We start from the raw sequence: 21,617 nt of genomic DNA, 5'->3' as shown, positions 1-21,617 counted from the left end.
AAAACATCAATAATATAGAATTTGTTCTTAGTATATAATTATGTTATAGTATTATGTACCATTTGAGATTTAGTGTATATTATTATATTAGAGTACTATTGCTCAATTGTAACATTCCTCTTATTAAGAATCTTTTTGTGTGTTTATTTTCTTTAAATGAGATACAAGAGCAATATGAAAAGACAAAAATGAGAACCTTGAATTATATTTGCATGGACTAATTATGACAATGATGGGCTTTCCATGTTCTCATCAAATGAGAAATTGGAAGAATTTAGTTATACCGTTTGGTCAAATATATATACAATGAAAAATTCATATTAAAGAACTAAGCGATCGAAATGCGATAAATCACAATGATGATACAATGAATTAATTGCTGGAATTTTCCTAAAAAGAACAGTCAAGATTATTTATCAACCTATTGTGTTGTTTGAATTGGTAGTGAAATTTCACAAGATTGTGGTATAACTTATAACATTATTAATTTTATGTTAGCTCTTTGTTGTTGCTCACAAATTTTTAATTGCTCTGAATTTTGTTTTGTTGTTAGTTTCTTGCATTTTTTTAAATGCACGAATTTATTTTTACTTTTTCTTGGTTTTTATTAATTTAATTGTTTCTGAGTTTTATACTTTTTTCAAATTTTTAAACTGAGACAAATTTGTATATGTTAAATATTTTTTGTATACAAACTTAGACACATCTCTATATAATGGAGAGAACTGCACGCCGTCGAATTATAAACCAAAGGAGGAGGAATCAGGTAACATGTGATTTATGCAATTAATGAAACTGATTATGATTTATAAATAACAAGGAGGAAGAATCGGATGAAAATATTTCTGTACAAAAAGGAAAAAAAAAATCTAACTTAGACACCCCTGTTTCATTTTGTCACCAGCTTCATACAAATATAATGAACCATGGACCGAGAGCAGGCCGGCATGAAATTGTTGACCCAGAAGTGTTACCAAGTCACGTGTATCCTCGGTGCAAATTACAAAATATGATATATGATCCTGTTATATTTTAAATTCTTTCGGATGCTTTTATTTTCAGTGGGAATTGATGGATTGGGAAATAATTGGGGTTATAATTGATAGGTCCATTCGGATGTCTATTTTTTTCCCATCTCTTTTTCGTTCGGATGTCTATTTTTTTTTTTCCCATCTCTTTTCCGTTCTTTCTTTCTAACTTCTCGTCCGATAGTGCAAAAGCGTAGAAAATAAATCGCGAAGAATGTGTCGCTCTCTTGCTGTTCTTCTCAATCAATTTATTTAATCTACTTAATTAGTAATGTTATATTATAAAATAATAATTAATAAGTAATGTGATGTTATGTTATGTTATTATTTAATCAATTTATTTAATTGCATTGATAATTTTATTAATAAAGAAAATTGTGTAATATCAAAATACTTTAGAAAAAAAATGATTTTTCACAACTAATCTCACGGTTCAATCGAACGCTCATTTCAATACATTTCCGTAATTAATTCTATGCGAACCCACATCCATGTGTTTCTGCTTTTTCAAAAGTGAGTTCTCATTTCTGTCAAATCTCATTCCGTGTAATTCCGTGACATTCGAACATGTCTTTAATTTTATCTAAGGGCACCCGTTTATGTTTAAAATTTTCTTATGCAATTTGTAACAAACATTTATATTCAATGGGATTCCAGATTTCTCATTATTTCTTATGAAATTAGATTTAAACAAAACTTGATTCAATATTATGATGTCCTGCTAGCAAAAGTGCAAAACATGAAAACAACAGCTTGTCTTCAGAAATTAATATAAAAATATTTCCTTTGAACAAGGATTTCTACGCTTAATTGCTGTATTGATGCTACTTCTACGACGCCACGCCACGCCACCTAATGTTTTTGCCAAACATGCGTTTTCACTTTTCACGCGGAAACGGATCACGAAATTTGACAACGTTGAAGACAACAGCATGGGAATTCAAAAAGGGACAAAAAGGATCCTATTTTATGCAATAGGATCATACCACGTCAGCACTGTAGCCATTTCGTAAACGGTCGCGACTCGCGAGTGACAAAAGGCTGACGTCAGGATGGAGACAAGTCTCAGCGCCTCAGCGGGAACCAGCGAAGAGCAGAGAGCATGACCAGAACCTGCCGGGGGAAATCAGCCCTGATATTCTTAAATAATTACATTGGTGCCACTCAACAGTTCCATTGGGCGCTTGGCCGTTATAAAAGGATGGTACAGGTTCGGTTACAATTCGAAATTTTAATTCATCTGGACGATATTGCCCTTTTTATTAAGGTCGGCGCTTCATAGTGAATTTTAAAACGGACTTACATAAATCCAGCTTAGGAAATTTAGGTACGACCGAACAAGGCCCGGTAAGGCCCATTAGTCAAATGCATGTAACTCGGGTTCTCTTTATTTTGCAAGGGCCGGATTTGATAAGGAAGGACAAGATATACTTTGATTCTACAACTTACTTTGGACTTTTAATTGCTAATGTTTTTTTTATTTTTTTATTTTTGGAGATCATTTTCTATACGCAAGTAACTCAATATATCAAAACCAACAACTATGAAGGCAGGCAACATATTGTTTTTCTAGCTACTATAGATTTCTATGACTCAAAAGTAGCTGAATTTTCTTTTCTCTCAAAATTTCTAATAAAATAACTTAATTTGATTTTAATGCAAATTTACAGTAATATGCAGTATTGCTTGATGATTGTTTAATGAAAGCAATTCGGAACTCTCTTTGTAAATTATTCTACCATTTGTCCAATCTCTTGTGAGATCTTGTCAGTGGAAGAGGGGGAGATCTGACGCCCATCGGACCAATCTTGATGCGATGGGCTGTTAAAACCATCCGATTGATCAAACTTTTTTTATTAACATAGTAAAAGAAAGGAAGGTACTAAATCCGCTTTGAACCCGATTCCAATTAAATCTATTCTATTCTCCATCTCTTTCTTCTCAATGTCTTCCCCAATAAAAGGAAATAAATATGCTGTTATTTTTTTAGAATAACAGGAATCTATTATGCCTAATAGGTTTCTCCTCAAAGAAAAAACAGGAACATGTTATTTTGATCCCAACTGTTGTGCAAAGTGATTGCAAAGAAGTCTACTTGGTTTTTCAACGAAAAAGCTCATAACGAACTTTTTCCATCATTTTGGAGGATTCTACTTGTTTATTATAATGTTTACTGTTAACTTATTTATTTTTGAAGTAAAAGTAAAAAAAAAGCCACCTACATGATATCTTTTTAGAAATTATCCAACTGATTCTTTTTGTTGTGCAATGTCTATTATCAGTGTCTTTTTACTTTGTTTTGTGTGCTAGTAAATATCATAAAGGCATAAACATATTTTCAAGAACCGTGTATCTCATGAAACACACCTAAATAAAAATCCTAACCTGAGATAAAATCAAACAAGAAACTCAAATAAAGGTGAGAAATTAAAGAGGGAATCGCAATTGAGAATACTATATATCTCGATCTTATATGGGCTTATTGGGCATCCATATGACATTCCTTCTGTGTAATTTACTTTTTTTTAAATGGCTGTCAAATCAATACAATGTCCCGTACACCCTGTTTGGATGGAGAGCAGGGGAAGGAAGGAGAGGTGAAGAATAGAAAAGAATGGAATGAAATGCAAAGGAAGATTAACATATTTAATCTCTTTGTATTTTGATGATTAATGAAAAAAAATAAATACAATTTTCCTTTCTGTTTTATTTATTATTTGGTTGATTAAAATTTAGAAGATTAATTAGAAATTTGATGATAGTTGTAAGTTTGTGATAAAAAACTTGTATGAAAATTATATTAGTAAGATATAGAGTTTGACGTTTGTGTTATTTTTTCTAAAAATATTTACAACAAAATTTCTTTCTATTCGTTACACCTCAAATTGAGAGAGAAACTAGTTCTATTAATTACAATGATATAAGATTAAACCTTTCACCTCCTATATCCTTCACCTTTGTCATAATTTTGTCAACTAAACACGATTCAACATAAAGTTTTTTTTTCTTTCCATTCCCTCCCTTCCTCTACTCTCCATCCAAACAAGGTGAAAGGTTTACTTGTTTGGCATTGAATAAACTTGATTTTTTTTTTTTTAATGCATTCAATTTTTGAAAGTTTTTTGACCACTTGGCTTTATACTAAATTAATTCGAATGTTTAAAATTTTCTCATGTAGACGTATCACTTGTAAGGTAGGCGGGTTTCAACGGTTCATATTCGTCATTTGAAGTTGATTTGATATGTTTTAGACTTGAGTTCACCAAGAGACTTGGTGAACGTAAAAACACCCAAGTTGTACTCTATTTTTTGAACTTGATTTTATACAAAATTAATTTGAAATTCTAAAAACGTTACATGTAAATCCATCACTTATGAAGTAAATGATTTCAACAGTTTAGATTGATTGTTTGAAGCTAATTTAATAGATTTAGTTTTGTTTTTTTTGTTTGAAAGCCTTGGCAGTAGCTAGATTTTGGAATTTAGCTTACCAAATATCTTGGTGAGCTTAAGAACTCTTATAAGTGGGCTCATCAAGTAGAGGAGAGTAGCTCCGATGGGATCATCAAGACCTCGAAGTATAAATTGAAGATTTGAGGTTTCAGTGGCCCAAAATCATACAACTTTTATATTGTTCTCTGCGGGCCCGCTTTATTTAAATAGAAAGCCCAACTCTGAAAGTAAGGCCCATCAAAAAGAGCACTGGACTGGGCCCCACTTACCTCACTTGAGAAGCGGGGGTCGGCCGATGCTGATAGGAGCCGTCCGATCGGCATCAAATTCGTTTGTTAACTTCGTGATTTGCGTTGATCAATTTCGCACGAATCTTAATGTACTTATCGACAGAACCTACTTCCTCTCTCTCAATTTTTATAAACTGAGCAGCGGCGGCTACGACTCTCTCTCTGCCCTCCGACTATTAGGGTTTCTATATTTCCTATATTAACTCTATTCTTGGCATTTCATTGTACAATCCTTACTTGTAGACAAATGGTAGCACACCTCCCCTGCCGGGTAATTATATCTTCGTCTTTGCTACGATTCTTTTACTCTTGTTTTGTAGCCATTGTTATGATTTTTAGTTAAGTTTCTGTTTGTTTATAATCCTTAATCGATGCACGGTGCTTACCCCGGGCTTATCTGAGAAATCTATTGAAGAATAAGCCCCAATGCCTGTGTTAAATTCCAATGGCCATTCAGTGTTACAGATCACGAATTTTTTATGTATGATTTGTGTCAAGAGATGGCAACAGTTCAATCTTTATCAGATTTCATGTTTAAATTTGTATTCTCAATTCAGAGATGATGATCCTACTTTATCCGCGCTTCTGAGTGCATCAGTGAAGAATGGATAATTATGGTTGAATTTCTTGATCTGATCTGCAATTCGAGAATTATTCTTTTAGTTATGAATACTTTGGCTGTGAAAATTAAACTGTAGCTTAAATATGTCAGTTCTTCTTCAGACAATGCATGATTGATAAAGCTATATTCTATCAAAGTCTATTTTTTTTCTTAAAATTAATTCATTTTGATTATAGTTTTCCATTACCTGATGATGATTGAGCCCATTAATTGAGGTTTAAACAGCTCCAGGTCCCTGAATAAGGGTGAACCTCCTGTGAGCTTTTATTCACATATGACTATATTGGACTATTTCTGAGGGAAATTCTGAAAGTTGTTGTTTTGTTTTTAAGAAATTGAAATTTGAATTCAGTGAGGACTAGTCTGCAAAATGGATGCACTGTGAATCCAGGCCCCTGTTTAAGGGAGAACCTCCTGTGTGAAACAGTGTTATCATGACAATTAAAACAGATACTTCTGAGGCATACAATTTTCAATTTTAGATTTTGATTTAGTTTACTTGCAGGATACCAATTTTTTTTTTTTTTTTTTTAAATTTCATTATTTTTTGGTATTTTTGAGAGATTATCCTAAATTCTCTGATACAACTGTGTTATCAGATTAGGCAGTTGGGTAAGTGAACTTACTGTAGATTAGTAAATTCTCTGCATTTGGATTGTTGTATGTGGTAGAATGGCAGGAGTTTGGTTTTTCAGATGTGCTTCAAAAGTGAAAGTTCATTGATCCTATTTTGGACTTTTTCCTTCATTTAAAGGGATTTAAATCTCATGTTCTTTTGTTTTATCTAGAGCGAGATTTAATGTGCTCTTCTTCACCTGTGTTGCATAGAAAATGAGTTCATTCCTATCAGCAGCCTCATTGTAGGTAATATTGTCCCTTGCTTAATATAATTAGGACTTATTGTTTATCTAGATTCACAATTATTTAGGTAAATCAGTTTGATTTTTCATAAACTAAAATGGAGAACGTCTACGAATTATGGTTTTGATCAATTGCAAAATTAATAGATTTGCAAAATTAGTTCATGGAATAATTATGTACTTTTATTTAGGACATAAGTGTCGTAGTATGAAAGCCATCATTGGGACTTCATGTTTATCCCTCTTTCTTTTGAAATTACTTCTCAAACAATTAACTGGAGTGCCATAATTAGGTGTCATTGTTTATATTTCCATTTGATGACTTGTTTGAAACAGTTTATAATGTCCTTTGGTTAATTATTAGTTTCCAGGTATGTATACCTCAAAACCAATATGTAGAATGTGAATCCAAAAGGAAGTGCAAAGAAATGTGAATCCAAAGTAATTAAAATGTGAATCCAAAATCAGGTGGTACAAAGAAACACCGGGTTGCAATTTATGATGGAAGTGCTAATATCAGTTTAGATTTGTATTACTGTATTTCAGGATAGTAATGTGCATGGAAGCAATTGTAGAACTTAAAATCGGGTTAGACTTGAATGATTTTGAGTATATTCCTGTATATTTTTCTTGCTTATCAGATGAAGGAAATTTGTCTAATGTTATTGGTTTCAGTTACTCCTTGCTATGTTGACAGTTCACTTTTATGTGTTCTAGCATCTCTTTTTTATGTTTCAGGTGGTACAGGATGGCAACAAACTACAGAGCGTTATAACAAAAGACCAATGAGTTAAAACACACAGACATCTTCATGTATAATTTTTACCACAACAAATTGAACAAGATCTAAACCCTTGGTCTTGGACATTGTGGCATTCAGCGCTTCTAGAGCACATTAAGGTGTCTATCAAGGTTCTAAATAACATCTCTTATAAGTTTTAAGGTTCAAAAAAGTTATTGCACAACTATAGCAAGTTATTTAGAACCATGGTTTCTAAACATGCAAAAATAACAAAAAATTAATGGATAAAATTATAAAATTTCAATGTCAAAGGAGTTTAGATCCCCTACAACCCCCAGATCCGTCACTGAACACACGTTATTGGAGCAGCCTATAGACAGTATCTGCATCCGAGATATCTCAACTTTTGAGTTGATACATATAAAAAATTGAACCGTCTGGCACGAATCTCTAAGCAACCTTGAAAATATTGTTTTAGTTGTAAGTTATGCATTGCACTTTGTGCTGTACATTGCGTTTTAGAGGCCCTAGTTTTTTTTTTAGTCTTTACTGCTATGCTAAGCTGAAATGGATGGTCTAGCAAACTTATTTTTTTCACAAATGTACTATTCATGGATTGTAAGACGAGTTGTTTGATTTGATTTTGGTAATTTCTTCATCCTTAATTACCATTCAGTTTCATTTGAATTTGGAAATTTTCAAATTTTGTCGACTATTGCGTTGTTTCATTTCTGTTTAAATGGGTATTAGTGTGATTCATCTGCAATTCTGCATGCCCAAATACATTCAGTACCGTTTGATTTCAGCTCCATTCTTGGTCTCAGTTATCTCGTATTTCAGTTCGTATCAATTCAGTTCATGTCAATTCACTCTGCTTGAAATTCATTTATGTTTACTTCATTTTATTTATGCCTAAATCCCCCGTTTCCACTGTTGGTGTTGTTTGGTGAGAGATTAATCCTCCTTAAGGCTCTTTTAGTCTCATTTAACTTCTTTAGTCACTTAATCTTGCCAAACATCGATTTCTTAGCAAAGAATGAGATCACGTGCATTAGCTTCCTTTTGCCCGAAATATTAATCATTTGACTGAGCCTTAAGGCACCTCTGCCCTTGGATTAAGCCTCTTTAACCTCTATGTACGGATTAAGCCTCCTTGAGCCTTCCGAACATGATCTCCTTAGTGTGGAATAAAGATCAATAAGCTGCCCATTCGGAGCCGTAGTGTAGTAGTTCTTTGATTCTGACAATTGCTTTAGGCAGATAAGAAGTATAGTGAAAAGTGGGTGGAATGAATAAAAGTTACCATCCTGTACCATCTGAAACATAAAAAAGAGTTGCTAGAACACATAAAAGTGAACTGTCAACACAGCAAGGAGTAACTGAAACCAATAACATTAGACAAATTTCCTTCATCTGACAAGCAAGAAAAATATACATGAGTATACTCAAAAAGTCAAAATCATTCAAGTCTAACCCGATTTTAAGTTCTACAATTGCTTCCATGCGCATTACTATCCTGAAATACAGTAATACAAGTCTAAACTGATATTAGCACTTCCATCGTAAATTGTAACCTGGTGTTTCTTTGTACCACCTGATTTTGGATTCACATTTTAATTACTGAAAAAAAAAAATATATATATATATATATATATATATATATATATATATATAGAGGTAGGCTAATATACAATCGATTGTTCCTAGCCTCCCGTGCAATCAAGTCGTTTTTCAATTTTTAAAGTCCAAATGATCGATCCAAACCGTTAGATGTGATCTCCATATTAAAATGTGCCAGGAGACCAAATTTTACATTTTTTGGAATTTTTTTACTATTTATTAAGCCACTTTGAAAATCGCTGATCCAACGGTAACTTCTGATTTTACTGTTTGGTTAAGCCACCGTTGGATCAGCGATTTTCAAAGTAGCTTAATAAATAGTAAAAAAATTCCAAAAAATATAAAATTTGGTCTCCTAGCACATTTTAATATGAAGATCACATCTAACGGTTTGGATTGATCATTTGGGCTTTAAAAATCAGAAAACGACTTGGTTGCACGGGAGGCTAGGAACAATCGATTGTATATTAGCCTACCTATATATATATATATATAGAGTACGGCTAACGCGCTTCCTCTAGCATATGGGCCGAAATGCTTCCGGTGGAAAGTTGAAATTTCAAAATCCAAAAAGTCGATCTGAACCGTTCATCTTCTTCTCCATATTAATATCTGCTTGGAGACCAAATTTTACATTTTTCTGAAATTTTTTACTATTTATTAAGCCATTTTGAAAATCGCTGATCCAACGGTAGCTTCTGATTTTTACTGTTTGGTAAGCCACCGTTGGATCAGCAATTTTCAAAGTGGCTTAATAAATAGTAAAAAATTTCAGAAAAATGTAAAATTTTGTCTCCAAGCAGATATTAATATGGAGAAGAAGATGAACGGTTCAGATCGACTTTTTGGATTTTGAAATTTCAAATTTCCACCGGAAGCATTTCGGCCCATATGCTAGAGGAAGCGCGTTAGCCGTACTCATATATATATATATATATATATATATATATAGAGTTAGGCTGGGGTGCTATGGATAGTATAGTGGCCTCCCGTGCTACGGCTCAATATTCGAGTTTTCAAAATCCAAACGGTCGATCCGAACCGTTCATCTTATTCCCCATATTAATATCTGCTTGGAGACCAAATTTTATAATTTTCTGAATTTTTTTACTATTTATTAAGCCACTTTGAAAATCGCTAATCCAACGGTTTTACTGTTTTGTGCAGCCACCGTTGGATCAACAATTTTGTAAAATACTTAATAAATAGTAAAAAAATTCAGAAAAATGTAAAATTTGGTTTCCAAGCAGATATTAATATGGAGAATAAGATGAACGGTTCGGATTGACCGTTTGGATTTTGAAAACTCGAATATTGAGCCGTAGCACGAGAGGCCACTATGCTATCCATAGCACCCCAGCCTAACTCATATATATATATATATAATTAATGCTACAAGAGTTCTACATACTAGTTTTGAGGTATACCTACCTGTAAACTAATAATTAACCAAAGGACATTAAAAAATGTTTCAAATAAGTCATCAAATGGAAAAGACACCTAATTATGGCACTCCAGTTAACTGTTTGAGAAGTAATTTCAAAACAAAGAGGGATAAACATGAAGTCCCAATGATGGTTTTCATACTACTACACTTATGTCCTAAATAAAAGTACATAATTATTCCTTGAACTAATAATTTGAATAATTATTACAGTTTGACATGCATCTGATATGATAAAATATTTTGTGTCAACATAATTTGAATAATTCTTTTAACTTTTTTTTTTATTATTTTTTTTTTTGAAAGCTTAGCAGTTGCTGCTAAGAATGCATTGAAAAGGAAAAATGATAGATACATCGCCTCATTTTAGGCCATCTTTTTTTTTTTTTAGGTACAACCAATCCTGCACCCCACTTCCTAACTCAAGGCAACTACCCATTAATTACCTGTCTCCCTTATTCCAATTCAGAACATTACAAAATTATTAGAATTTATTATGCCACTACAAAATTCCCCAGATTTTTGCATGGGTATTCCACTTCTCATGCACGTCCCCCATTTTTTTTAACAGTAGCGCATCCACAGCATCATCTCCATGCAGATTAAATCTGCCAATTGTTGAGGTCTCATTTCTTTGCCTGCAAAAACTACCGCATTTCTTTGTCGCCAGATCCACCAGCATACACATATTATTCTTACCGGCCCAGTAATCCTCCAGTCCGTAGGCTTGGCTATTGTCTGAAGAATTGATTTGCTCCATGTTTCTTCCAGTGACCGACCTTCCTCTATCAGCTTGTAGCCTAGTTTCATGCTCACCTGACTCCACACTTGTTTTGCAAAAGGGCATAAAATAAGCAAGTGGAGAGCTGTCTCAAGATTGCAATTCTGACACATAGCACACTCTGTTCTCCCTCCTATGTTCCTTCGTTGCAAAACGTCTCTGGTTAGTATCTTACCTTTGAGTAGCAGGTAAGCGAATATTTTGACCGTTGCAGGTGTCTTATACTTCCAGACAGATTTAAACCCATCTATCGGCCTTCCTTCACTCATGATTGTCCGATACACAGACTTTGCTGTGTACACTCCGTGTGATGTCCATTTCCATCGAATTCTATCTTGGCCGTCAGTCAGAATTACCGATTGGATTTGTTGTTGCTGCCGTGTTGTTAAGTGGAGGGTTTGTGGAGCATATTTAGCATCTCTTAGTGAGACGTGCGGCCTCAATTGCCTTGGTGTGTTCCTTATCTGGATTGGCTCTTCTCCCCAAGAGTCGAACCAGAATGAGATGCCTCTCCCATTTCCTATTTGCCAAGTCGTGCACCAGACAAAAATCCCCCTCAATTTGCCTATCTGCTTCCAAAAAAAGGATCCTCCAATTGTCCAATAGAGCGGCCCCCCTATCCTGATGACCATTTGCCTTAATGTATTAACCGTTATGGTCCACAGTGATTCCGGATTGTGATATAACCGCCACCACCACCTTAACAGTAACGCCCTGTTTTGGACTTTCAAATCCGTCACTCCCATACCTCCCCATTCAATCGGTGTACATACCGTTTTCCAATTTATTAACGAAATCCCGTTTCTGTCCGAATTGCTCTTGCCCCACAAGAAACTTCGGCGGATTCTATCGATTTTTTCAATTACCCAATTTGGAAGCAAAAAACACGTTATGTAGTATATCGGTATGGAAGACAATACCGATTTAACTAGTTGCAATCTTCCTCCACGGGAGATTAATTTTTGCTTCCACCCTTGCAGCCTTCGGTCTATCTTTTCTATCAAAGGTGTGAAGAGTAGTCTACCTGGTTTTGTCACCGTAAGCGGCATTCCCAGGTACATCACGGGTAATTCTGTTTGTAGGCAACCCATAACTGCAGCCACATCTTCCGTTTGATCTGCGCCTAAGTTAAACGGCACAAAGCAGCTCTTGCCATGATTTATGTCTAGGCCGGAAACCTTTGCAAAGATCCTTAATATCACCTTTAAAGTGACCACCACTTCCACTTGGCCACTTGCTATTATTGCCGTGTCATCGGCATATTGGAGCACCGTAATCGGTTGGATCATCCTTGTGTTGATCGGCAAGTCTAGTGTCGCATTTGCCGCATGTATCATTTTTTGCAAGACATCAACAGCAATCAAAAATAACATGGGCGATAGGGGGTCTCCCTGACGGAGACCCCTTTTGTGGGGGAAGTAGGCTGTTTGCTCCCCATTTATTATAATTCTTGAAGAAGAGGATTTCAACAAGTGCTCAATCCAATTTACCCACTGTTCTGGGAACCCTCTAACTCGCATCACCTCTAACAAGAAGGACCAATTGATAGAGTCGAATGCTTTCGAAAAATCTATTTTTGCAAATATAGCCGGGCTGCCCTTCCTTGCAATAAATTGCAGCATTTCTCTTGTTGAGATGAATGTTTCCGCTATATGCCTATCACGCACAAATGCCGTCTGGTTGGCAGATATCAAAACCGGCAGCCACTCCCTTAACCGGTTTGCTAGCACCTTGGAGATCAATTTGGGAAAGACATTGATTATACTAATCGGCCTATAGTCTTCGACCCTTGTCGAGACCTCTTTTTTAGGCACCATGACTATATTAGCTTTGTTTAGATTTGTCAAATCTAGCCTCTGCTCATAAAATTCATGAAACAATTGCATTACTTGTACCTTTAATATCTCCCAATATGTACCCAGGAATTCGTTGGTCAGGCCGTCCGGGCCAGAAGCTTTATTCCTTGCCAATTGTTTGACTGCTGCATGTACTTCATCATGGCTGAATGGCTCTTGCAATATTTGGAGGCCCTCTGTTTCCCCATACAAGGCTGCCGGGTTAAAATTTATTGCCCGGCCATCTTGGCCGAGTATATTCTGCATGTGTATAAAGAACTCATGCTTTATTTCCTCCTCATTTACCGTCCTTTGCCCCTCTCTTTCAAGCACAGCCACCGTGTTACGCCTCCACCGTGCCGATGCATATTGGTGAAAGAAACGTGTGTTCTTATCACCACATTGCAACCACTGGTTAATTAATTAATATGCTTACCCGTATGATGCCCAATCTGCCCATATAAGATTCGAGATATAGTATTCTCAATGAAATTCATCCATCCTTAAATAAATTAATAATTGTTTCACCTTGTGATGAGTTGTTAATTTGTTTTTATTTTAGGTTAAAAAATTGTATTTAGTTATTATCATCGCTTAATAGAGATGTTTTATGAGATAAACAGTGCTTGGAAATATATTTAGCTGCCGTAACCTTTAAAAGTAGAGAGGGTTGGAGGAAGGCGTTATGAACTTGCGATGACATGTTTGTTACTAGCACACAAAATAAAACAAAACAAAACTGATAACTTCTAATAGAAATTTCGCAACAAGAAGAATTAGTTAGATAACTTACAATACGAAATCATATAGATGATTGAATTTTAATTAAAAAAAAAAGTAAACAAATAAAAAATAAAGAAGTTACGCGTGCTATATTTTAAATAGTCTCTCAAAACATTATAACTAGTTGTTACCACGGAGTTGGGGTTATCCAAAATGATGGAAAGGGTTCATTCTCAGCGTTTCCGTTGAAAAGCCAAGTAGATTTTTTTGCAATATCATACATACCAAAAAAATTATTATGAAAGTCACTTTGCACCATACCAAAGGCATGTTCCGTGAAGTAGATGCAGTTTGCTTTGCCACTTTGCCTTCTTGTTGGTAGAGAGAACGAGTCATTATTTCCAATGAACAATAATTGATCACCTATGGAGTCTATCTCAGTCCATTCATATTGCAAATGGTGACAAAGAGCAGGCGGAACGCGTTGACTACATTTATTCAGTGAATGAACTCTAAATTTATAATTTTGTGTTCTATAGACTAGTAATAGACTTCCCGATGCCATGACCAAGTACTTCCGGCTAAAGTCATGGCGATCAATAGAAAGTCCCAAAGTAACCATTTCGGTGGAATTTGGATCTATGATGTTGAAAGACATTAAAATACCCACACTAGTAGTGCAATAAAATTTTCCTTCATAATAAATTATATCAGAAAGTGAATGTATGTAACCTTCGACATTCGTCCATTTTTTATCTCCTATCCTACAATAGGAGAGCCTCCGATTTTTCTCAACTATTGCCATTATGATACAATCTTGTTCTGATATTGTCGGGTTCGTGGATAAGATTGCTTTGTGTATATAACTAGAGCCTTTAAGGGGAATATTTGGTTCACCATCATAAGTTAATCGTTTGGTGAACATGCCAACTGGGGGAAGTCGTATTACACGCCTCGTCAATGGATTCAAAAGACTTACTTCCATACTATCAATACCTCCTAGAACAAGCCATCCCCATGAAGATCCACATACCCACTTGTTAGCTGCCTCTGGCATAAATATTTTGTGTCTTGCTAGTTCTCCATTCATTTTAACAAACTTGCGCGAATTTGAATATTGGTAGCAATCATTGAGCAATAATATTGGAGCTCCGATTGGTATACTTCTAGAAAAACAACAGAAACGATTCATACACATCAACCGCCACGATTTGCAAACTGCACCTAATGTTGAGAAATCAGCATAGCACATCTTCTTCATAATCTCATCTAAAATGTCTTCGGGAAGATAAGCCCAATTGCTCGTGGACAATGCTAAGCACCAAATTTAAGTTTCAGTTATTGTTTTATTTTTTACTCTTTGAATTAATTTAAACATAAGCCAAAAAAAAAAAATTAAGAAAATTAACTAAATGATTACGATGAGAAATGAACATAATAGAAACAATTTTTAAAAAAAAAAATGACATTTTCTGGCCTAGTAACTAAAAACAATGTTATATGGTGGTTATTCACAAAATTGAATGACTTGACCACCAAATTTTCTCAAAAAGATATAAAAGAAAATATGAAAAAAGAACTCACTTGGCCTAGACGACGACCTGTGGTGGCCAGATACTTGGGGCATTGGATTCCCTCTTTCCACAATTTAAGCTTGAATTGTATTTGTTTGAGCATTAGTTTTAACATGATTTGCTGGTGCTGAAAATTTGTTAGGCTTTGATAATTAATACAGGAAGGACAAAGATTTAGGTATCAAGATAAACAAAGATATTTATAGACTAGTTTTTAAAAAAAACAAGATGACATGTAATTATGTACAATAATAATAAAAAAAAAACTATCTTAAGGCAATTTAATTGAAAGGCTCTATTTTTAGAGGGTACTGTCAATTTTAAAAGTTCTTTGTATTGTTTGTCATATACTATAAAAATTTGTTTTATTCTCGTGGATGAAAATAACTATTGTTGAGGATAAGCCAACAAAAATGATTATTTGTGAAGAAATTGCTATTATACCGACCAAATTATCCATGAGAGTTCTGGCGCTGTTAAACTCTTTTACCCATGCAATAAAACAAGCTCTTCGTAAATCATGTTTGCGTGTAACGTGTTGCTTTATAATGATTTCGGCTTATTAATTAAGATAAGAATATTATGACAAAACAATCTTGTAGAATACTTTACACAATAAAATTTTATTTCGTGAGTACGTAATTTTCCTAACGGACATTTAATATCCATATATACGGTTCTCATAAAATGCAATCTATTATAATCTTAAACTAGAAACCAAAAGCTAATAATTTAGAGAAAAGGTTCTGATCCACAGCGTTCTGTTCACATTTTGTCCACATAATTTTATCCAATTCCATCTAACTGTTTTTAACGGAAATCCATTTCTGTTATTCAATTTGACAAAATATAAAATCACGACAGAAACACTACAGCAGAATGGTTTATCAGCGACCGGGGATGACGCCGGTCGCTGATGCTCAATTTTTTCTCAAAAAATAGAAAAAAGAAAAATCTATGGCGACCAGCACTTTCAGCGACCGTATCAGCGACCGGCGTCATCGCCGGTCGCTGATAGTCATTTTTTTTTTTTTTTGAAATCGCTGAAATTTTCGCTGAGAAGAAAAGGCGCCAACGCGTCGTCTCTCCGCCAAAACCCTTCTTCTCCGCCAAAAGCCCAAAACCCTAATCCGAATGCCTCTGTCTCCTCCGGCGCCTCTCCCTCCTCCGGTGCCTCTCAAGCGGATCCTCTCCACTGTCTGCCGTCGTCTCTCTCCTCCCAGCGCCTACATGTAATTCTTAAACCTAATTTTAGTACCGAATTTCTTTAAGTACAGATTTTCTGATTTGAGTAATTTCTGATTTTCTGATTTGAATCAATCCAGTTCTGATGTATGCTAGTTCGATCTGACGATGTTTCAAAATCATCAAATTTGGCTTGTATATGAAATTGTGAATTTTGGTTCTATTTTATTAAGCAAAATAATAAAATCAAATGTGGAACGAATTGACCAGTAGCATTTGATAGTTGAAACTCATAACACAAGGGGTCTACTTTTACCTGATGTTGATTATGAGGTTGTTGGTGGTCTGTTACTGCACCAGTTCGGTACGTACCCTCTAATTTTGTAGTGGTACAGTATACTAGTACTGCATACCAGTACTTTAATTTTGCCCGATCAAGAGCCTCGTGTAATTGCTTATGTCGACATGGATTGCTTCTATGTGCAAGGTTATTCTTCTCAAATTTCTCAATTTTGGGACTAATTTTAGTTTGATTTGGGTTTCTTTAATTTCAGTGGAGCAAAGGGAAAACCCTGATTTGATTTGGTAATAATTGTTTTATCAACATATCCATGTCTAGCATCACCTCTAAGGTAATATTTCTTTAAATTATTATTTATCATAATAATTGTTCTCCATTCCTACGTTTTGCTGATTTGAAAAATGCTGATTGGTACAGTGGTTTGGCGAAGGAGAGAAGTATGTAAAAGCCCTCTTTTCTCTAGCTAGCAAGATTTCGCCTAGTGTCATTTTTATCGATGAGGTTAGTCTGCATGTATTTATCGATTGTGTTCATATATGTTCAAAATATTTGTATATGCTCAAATATAAAATATTTGTATATGCTCAAATATATCAATTTGGATTTTTTTGCTATTTTTAATGAATTTTTGAAGTTCAGTCTTTGAAATGAGAAAAAACAGCAAAAATGACAGCACTGTTCCCAGTTAGGCTACTGTTTGGTATAGCTAGGAAGCCCTAAAATTTATGAAACTTTACCAGCACATAGAACAACATGCCAAAAGACATGACGTATGTTTAAATACAAACCCTAAAATCAGAAAATACATAAAAAAAAACATAAAAGACCCTAAAAACTCACAAATTATAAAGAAAGGTCCAAAAGTCCATGAAGGAAGACTCGGATCGCGAATCTGAGCCCGCAAATGGCGAAATGATTTGTTTTGCATCCGGTTTTGGGCTGTGGAGTTCCTGTCAAAATTTCAGCCCGATCCGACGGACGGATCAAAAGTTACGCCCTTTTTTCGTGAAGCATGCGCAGGACTCAATGTGTGTATATGTATGTCATGATTTTTTATTTATGTTATATGATATCATGTTGTATGTCAATATTGAATTGTTGTACGATATTTGATATTAAATTCAAATCAAGCTATTATGTATGTTATAATTATTTGATATTATATTCGAATTGAGCTATTATTTGATATTATTGTTTGATCGATGTGAATGTGGAATTATATGTCATTTGTTGTCTTATTTATGTTATTTGATGTAATGTTGTATGTTGAAATGTCATGGAGAAATGTAAATAACAAAATATAAAAAAAAATGTTGATATAAGTATCAGCGACTGGTATTTAGGTATCAGAGACCGGTTTCATCGGTCTCAGATACCTTTTCATGACGTTAGTAAAAAACAACTGCGACCAAAAAATTTGGTCGCAGAAAAAATTATCAGCGACCGGATGACGTCATTCAGCGACCGGTGACGTCATCAGGAGGGTATCTGCGACAATGCATTCAGCGACCGGGGTATTAGCGACCGTTTTTCACTTTCTGCGACCGGTTTGATTTTCTGCGACCGGCGCCTATACTTTCTGCGACCGAAAAACCGGTCGCAGAAAGTGGGATTTGTTGTAGTGAAATGTATTCCCCCAAATTTAGCTTCCCCTTCCTTCGCCTGTCTTTCGCTCTCCCATCAGACTCGTGCCAACAACACTTCCATCAGACTCGCGCTACTGACAATTTTCTCCTCTCTCTCCCTCTCTCTCTCTTTCCTTTCTCCTTGCTCACCGTCTCCAGTTCGGCCACTTGGACCTTGCAACAGCACCGGCGAACTTGATCCAGAAGATAGATCTGGCAATTGGTCGGCTCGAACCGTCTCCTTAGCGGCCTCTCCCTGCACGCTCTTCCTTCTCAGCCCTCCCGCCTCTGTCAAATCTCCTGTCAGACCATCTGCCTCAGACGATTTCGGTCACGCCTCCGCTCAGACTCACCCTGCATAACCTCACCCTGCATGCTCTCCATCAGACAAAGATTGGGACAATGTTTCTTCCATAGTAGAGTGCTTGCAGATTTTTTAATTATGATGCCACCATGAAAATTTCCGCGAGTTTCCCACTATGTAAAATAAGAAAAAACTTGGAATGAGGCTATGGTACTATGCATAGTGCATATTGGTCCGTACTATAAATCTTCTACCTATCTAAAAAAAATGTAAAATTTGATCTATAAGTACGTTTTCATATGGATATCATGTTGAACGGTTTTGATATATTGACTGTTTGATCTCTGAAAAGAAGATGTTTATCCATAGTACAGACCAATCTACGCCATGCATTGGTACCATAGCCTCACTCAAGATAAATATGAAAATGGATGATATGAACATGGCGTGTTTCTCATGTTGACGGGTTTTTTGAGAACTTTGAAATGGAACATTGTGCAGGAGGGAAGAAGGGAATAACTGATTTCTAGTCTATTTTAGTTTATTAAAAGTATTTACATACAGTAGGCTTGGTGTCAACTTTCACTCTCCTCTGTTTTTGGTTCCCATAGAGAGAGATTAGTATGTTGGAACTAATTGTAGAAAGGTATGCTGACATAATCACATGAGATATTGGTTCCTATCTTTCATTACATACTTTTGAGATGGTCGATCTACATATGTTAAGCATTTATTAGAGTACATACAAAGTGTTGAACAATCTTACCTTTCCTCTTTTGTAAATTATTTTATAAGGATATAAACTGTTTCCGTGGAGAATTTAATAAAAAAGAGTAGTTAGTTTAGTGACAACAAGCATGACAGTTGGGTCCTGTTTCAACTGTTACCTATGTAACATTTCGCTCTGAATAGTAGCTGTTTTTCGAAACTTAGGGCCTGTTCGGCAGTAACTCTGAGAGTTACTGTTTACGTGGGAAAAAAAAATTACTGAATTTTTTTTCCCACATGAACAGTAACGAACAGTGCAAAATTCAGCCCAATTCATACCCATTCCCATTCCTGCGTTACTGCCGAACAGGCCCTTAATGTTTCCCTTTTTAATTGTTCACTTATGTAACATCATGCTCTGGATAGTAGATGTAGTTCCAAATTTAATTTTGGAAAATTGTTCCTGGGCACTGTTTATTTAATACAGCCAAAAGTAGGAATTATTAAATTAAAATGAGGACTATATATAAAGAGGAGGGTTCAAATGCCTCCATTTTTTGTGTCCCATCATGCCTCCATTTTTAAAAACTTAAATAACTCAAAATTTAAAATTTAAACATCAAAATTATACCATTAGATGTGATCTATGTTATTTTCTCTCTGTGTCCATAAAAAATTATCATATTTTGATTTTGCTTTTATGTGAATCAATAAGTTAAAAAATTAACGTCTAGAAATTATTCACATTAGTATACATTTTTACAAGCTCAATATGACAACCAAAATAAAGTTGAAATGTCATAATTTTTTACACATATATAGGTAAAATGATGGAGTTCATATCCAACGGTTTTATTTTGAATTTTAAGATTTAAATTTTGAATTATTAAAGTTTTTTAGAAATGAAGGCAGGATAGAGACACAAAAAATGAAGGCATTTGAAGCCTCATATATAAATTGATAAATGAAGAAAAGATTCCATGTGATGAGATGTTTGTTGTTGCTCCTTTACTAAATGTGGTAGACCTTAGTCTTACTATAAATAATGAGTGAAACCTACTTTTTTCTACTTGTTGTGTTCTTTTACAATTTAATGCATAAGTGCCTCTAGTTGGAATTTGTGGAATGTCTGATTAATCATACATATAATTTTGGGAAGCAAAAAGGAATGCATGTATTAGAACATTCATGCAACACCTGTATTGTAACGAGTAGAGGATAAAAGTGTATAACAGAAATACGATCAGTGGTTGATTGTAAAAACTGGGTATTTTGTTCAATGAAACATGTTGTGTACCACTCATTCTGAAATAAACAAAAAGAAAAAGAAACATTGCCCAAAACCTGTCTCATTCATTCTCTTTGGTACCAGGTTACCATGGGACGACCCTGAGTTGCTACAATTAGTACGATACGTGCCGAAATTTTTATTAATAGGAAATATAATAATTAAATATCGAGATTAGAGAAAGCTTTCGGATTTTATTCAGAAATAGAGAAAACGTGATGGGAAATCACGGTCACTGGCCGTTATGGTTTATCACGGCCAGTATTAATTAGCCCTTAATTAACCCTTTTCAACTGAGTTTGAGCTTCTAACTGAACCGGGGAAAAAATCGAAAAAAACCACGTCCATTATAGGTTGAAACGGCTAGAGCTGTCCGTGATAGCAAGCTACGACCAGGAGCATAAAAATAAAAACAGCGGAAAAAAAAACAAAATCTGCCCGTGATGCCTAGTACCGGCCAGAGGAAAAAAAAAAAAAGCGGGCCGTGATGGGCCTTTACGGACAGGGGTGCGCAAAATAAAAAACTGGCCGTGATAGATAGTAACAGCCTGTCGGCAAAATAGTTAAGATTCTAGACGTGATGCTTTGTGAAGGGCAGACCCCAGAACGCCCCAGCCAGTGCTCTGTCTGTAATTTTTCATAACATTCAAACATACTATAAATTGGCCCCAGAACGTTCAGATATACACAACAACTTCATAATCCACTCTTAATTCCAAAACGTTACGTTATCTCCTCTGAAAAATAATATATCATTATTGTCATAGACTGAAACTAGATTATTTCTTAACGGTAGCACGGGGGAACCTCTATCTGTTTCACGTTGCAAAGCTCTCCAATACTTTCTCAGGTTCTCGTATTGTGAATTATGGCTTCAATCAATGTGAGTTATATATGTGAATTATGGCTTCAATCAATACTTTCTCAGGTTCTCGTATTATAAAGTTTTAATTCTGATCCTCATTAAAAATGAACTAAATTTTTTATGTTTGCAATTACCCTTTGTAAATATTTATAAGCCATATATTGAACAATTGGAGAACAGGAAAAAGTACATGTACTTGTGTTCTTTTTCTGTTTAATACCAAGCATTTTTTCGGAAAGGATATAATAAGAAAAATTTGTAATGGAGGAAAAATTAAAAAAAAAAAAAGTTTTAATGGATGAATTGAGTAATATGATTTCTGACAAAGGAAGATTAAAAAAAATCTTTCATTTCATAGCAGTTTTATTA

At 34.9% G+C, this 21,617-nt stretch overlaps 1 protein-coding gene and 3 non-coding genes across 4 annotated transcripts; 3 read left to right on the top strand and 1 right to left on the bottom strand.

Moving 5' to 3' along the window:
- The first annotated feature begins 5,142 nt into the window (after positions 1 to 5,142).
- Positions 5,143 to 5,283, top strand: LOC144566681 (small nucleolar RNA snoR134). Its single transcript, XR_013515258.1, has one exon. It is a non-coding gene; the product is annotated as a small nucleolar RNA snoR134 (small nucleolar RNA).
- Positions 5,284 to 5,328: 45 nt separating this feature from the next.
- On the top strand, positions 5,329 to 5,410 carry LOC144566673 (small nucleolar RNA U36a). The gene has a single exon (XR_013515255.1). It is a non-coding gene; the product is annotated as a small nucleolar RNA U36a (small nucleolar RNA).
- Positions 5,411 to 5,443: 33 nt separating this feature from the next.
- Positions 5,444 to 5,536, top strand: LOC144566634 (small nucleolar RNA Z223). The gene has a single exon (XR_013515241.1). It is a non-coding gene; the product is annotated as a small nucleolar RNA Z223 (small nucleolar RNA).
- Positions 5,537 to 13,546: 8,010 nt separating this feature from the next.
- LOC144566274 (putative F-box protein At5g55150) lies at positions 13,547 to 15,108 on the bottom strand. The gene is made up of 2 exons (XM_078316262.1): positions 14,983 to 15,108; positions 13,547 to 14,712 (listed from the first exon to the last, which is right to left on the bottom strand). Exons 1-2 carry the CDS (start codon positions 15,023 to 15,025, stop codon positions 13,586 to 13,588), a joined length of 1,170 nt encoding a protein of 389 aa, XP_078172388.1. The 5' UTR covers positions 15,026 to 15,108; the 3' UTR covers positions 13,547 to 13,585.
- Positions 15,109 to 21,617: the final 6,509 nt, after the last annotated feature.

The sequence above is a fragment of the Carex rostrata genome, chromosome 1, assembly GCF_964058835.1.
Source record: "Carex rostrata chromosome 1, lpCarRost1.2, whole genome shotgun sequence".
Taxonomy (NCBI): domain Eukaryota; kingdom Viridiplantae; phylum Streptophyta; class Magnoliopsida; order Poales; family Cyperaceae; genus Carex; species Carex rostrata.
Note: the sequence above shows the minus strand (reverse complement) of the source record. Positions and strands in the feature narration are given on the sequence as shown.

Bases quoted from the DNA above. Each gene is read 5' to 3' on its own strand.
- LOC144566274 (XM_078316262.1), bottom strand. From the start codon at position 15,025: ATGCCCCAAGTATCTGGCCACCACAGGTCGTCGTCTAGGCCAA. The intron at 14,713-14,982 runs GTGAGTTCTTTT...TTTGGTGCTTAG, and splicing joins CAGGTCGTCGTCTAGGCCAA to CATTGTCCACGAGCAATTGG.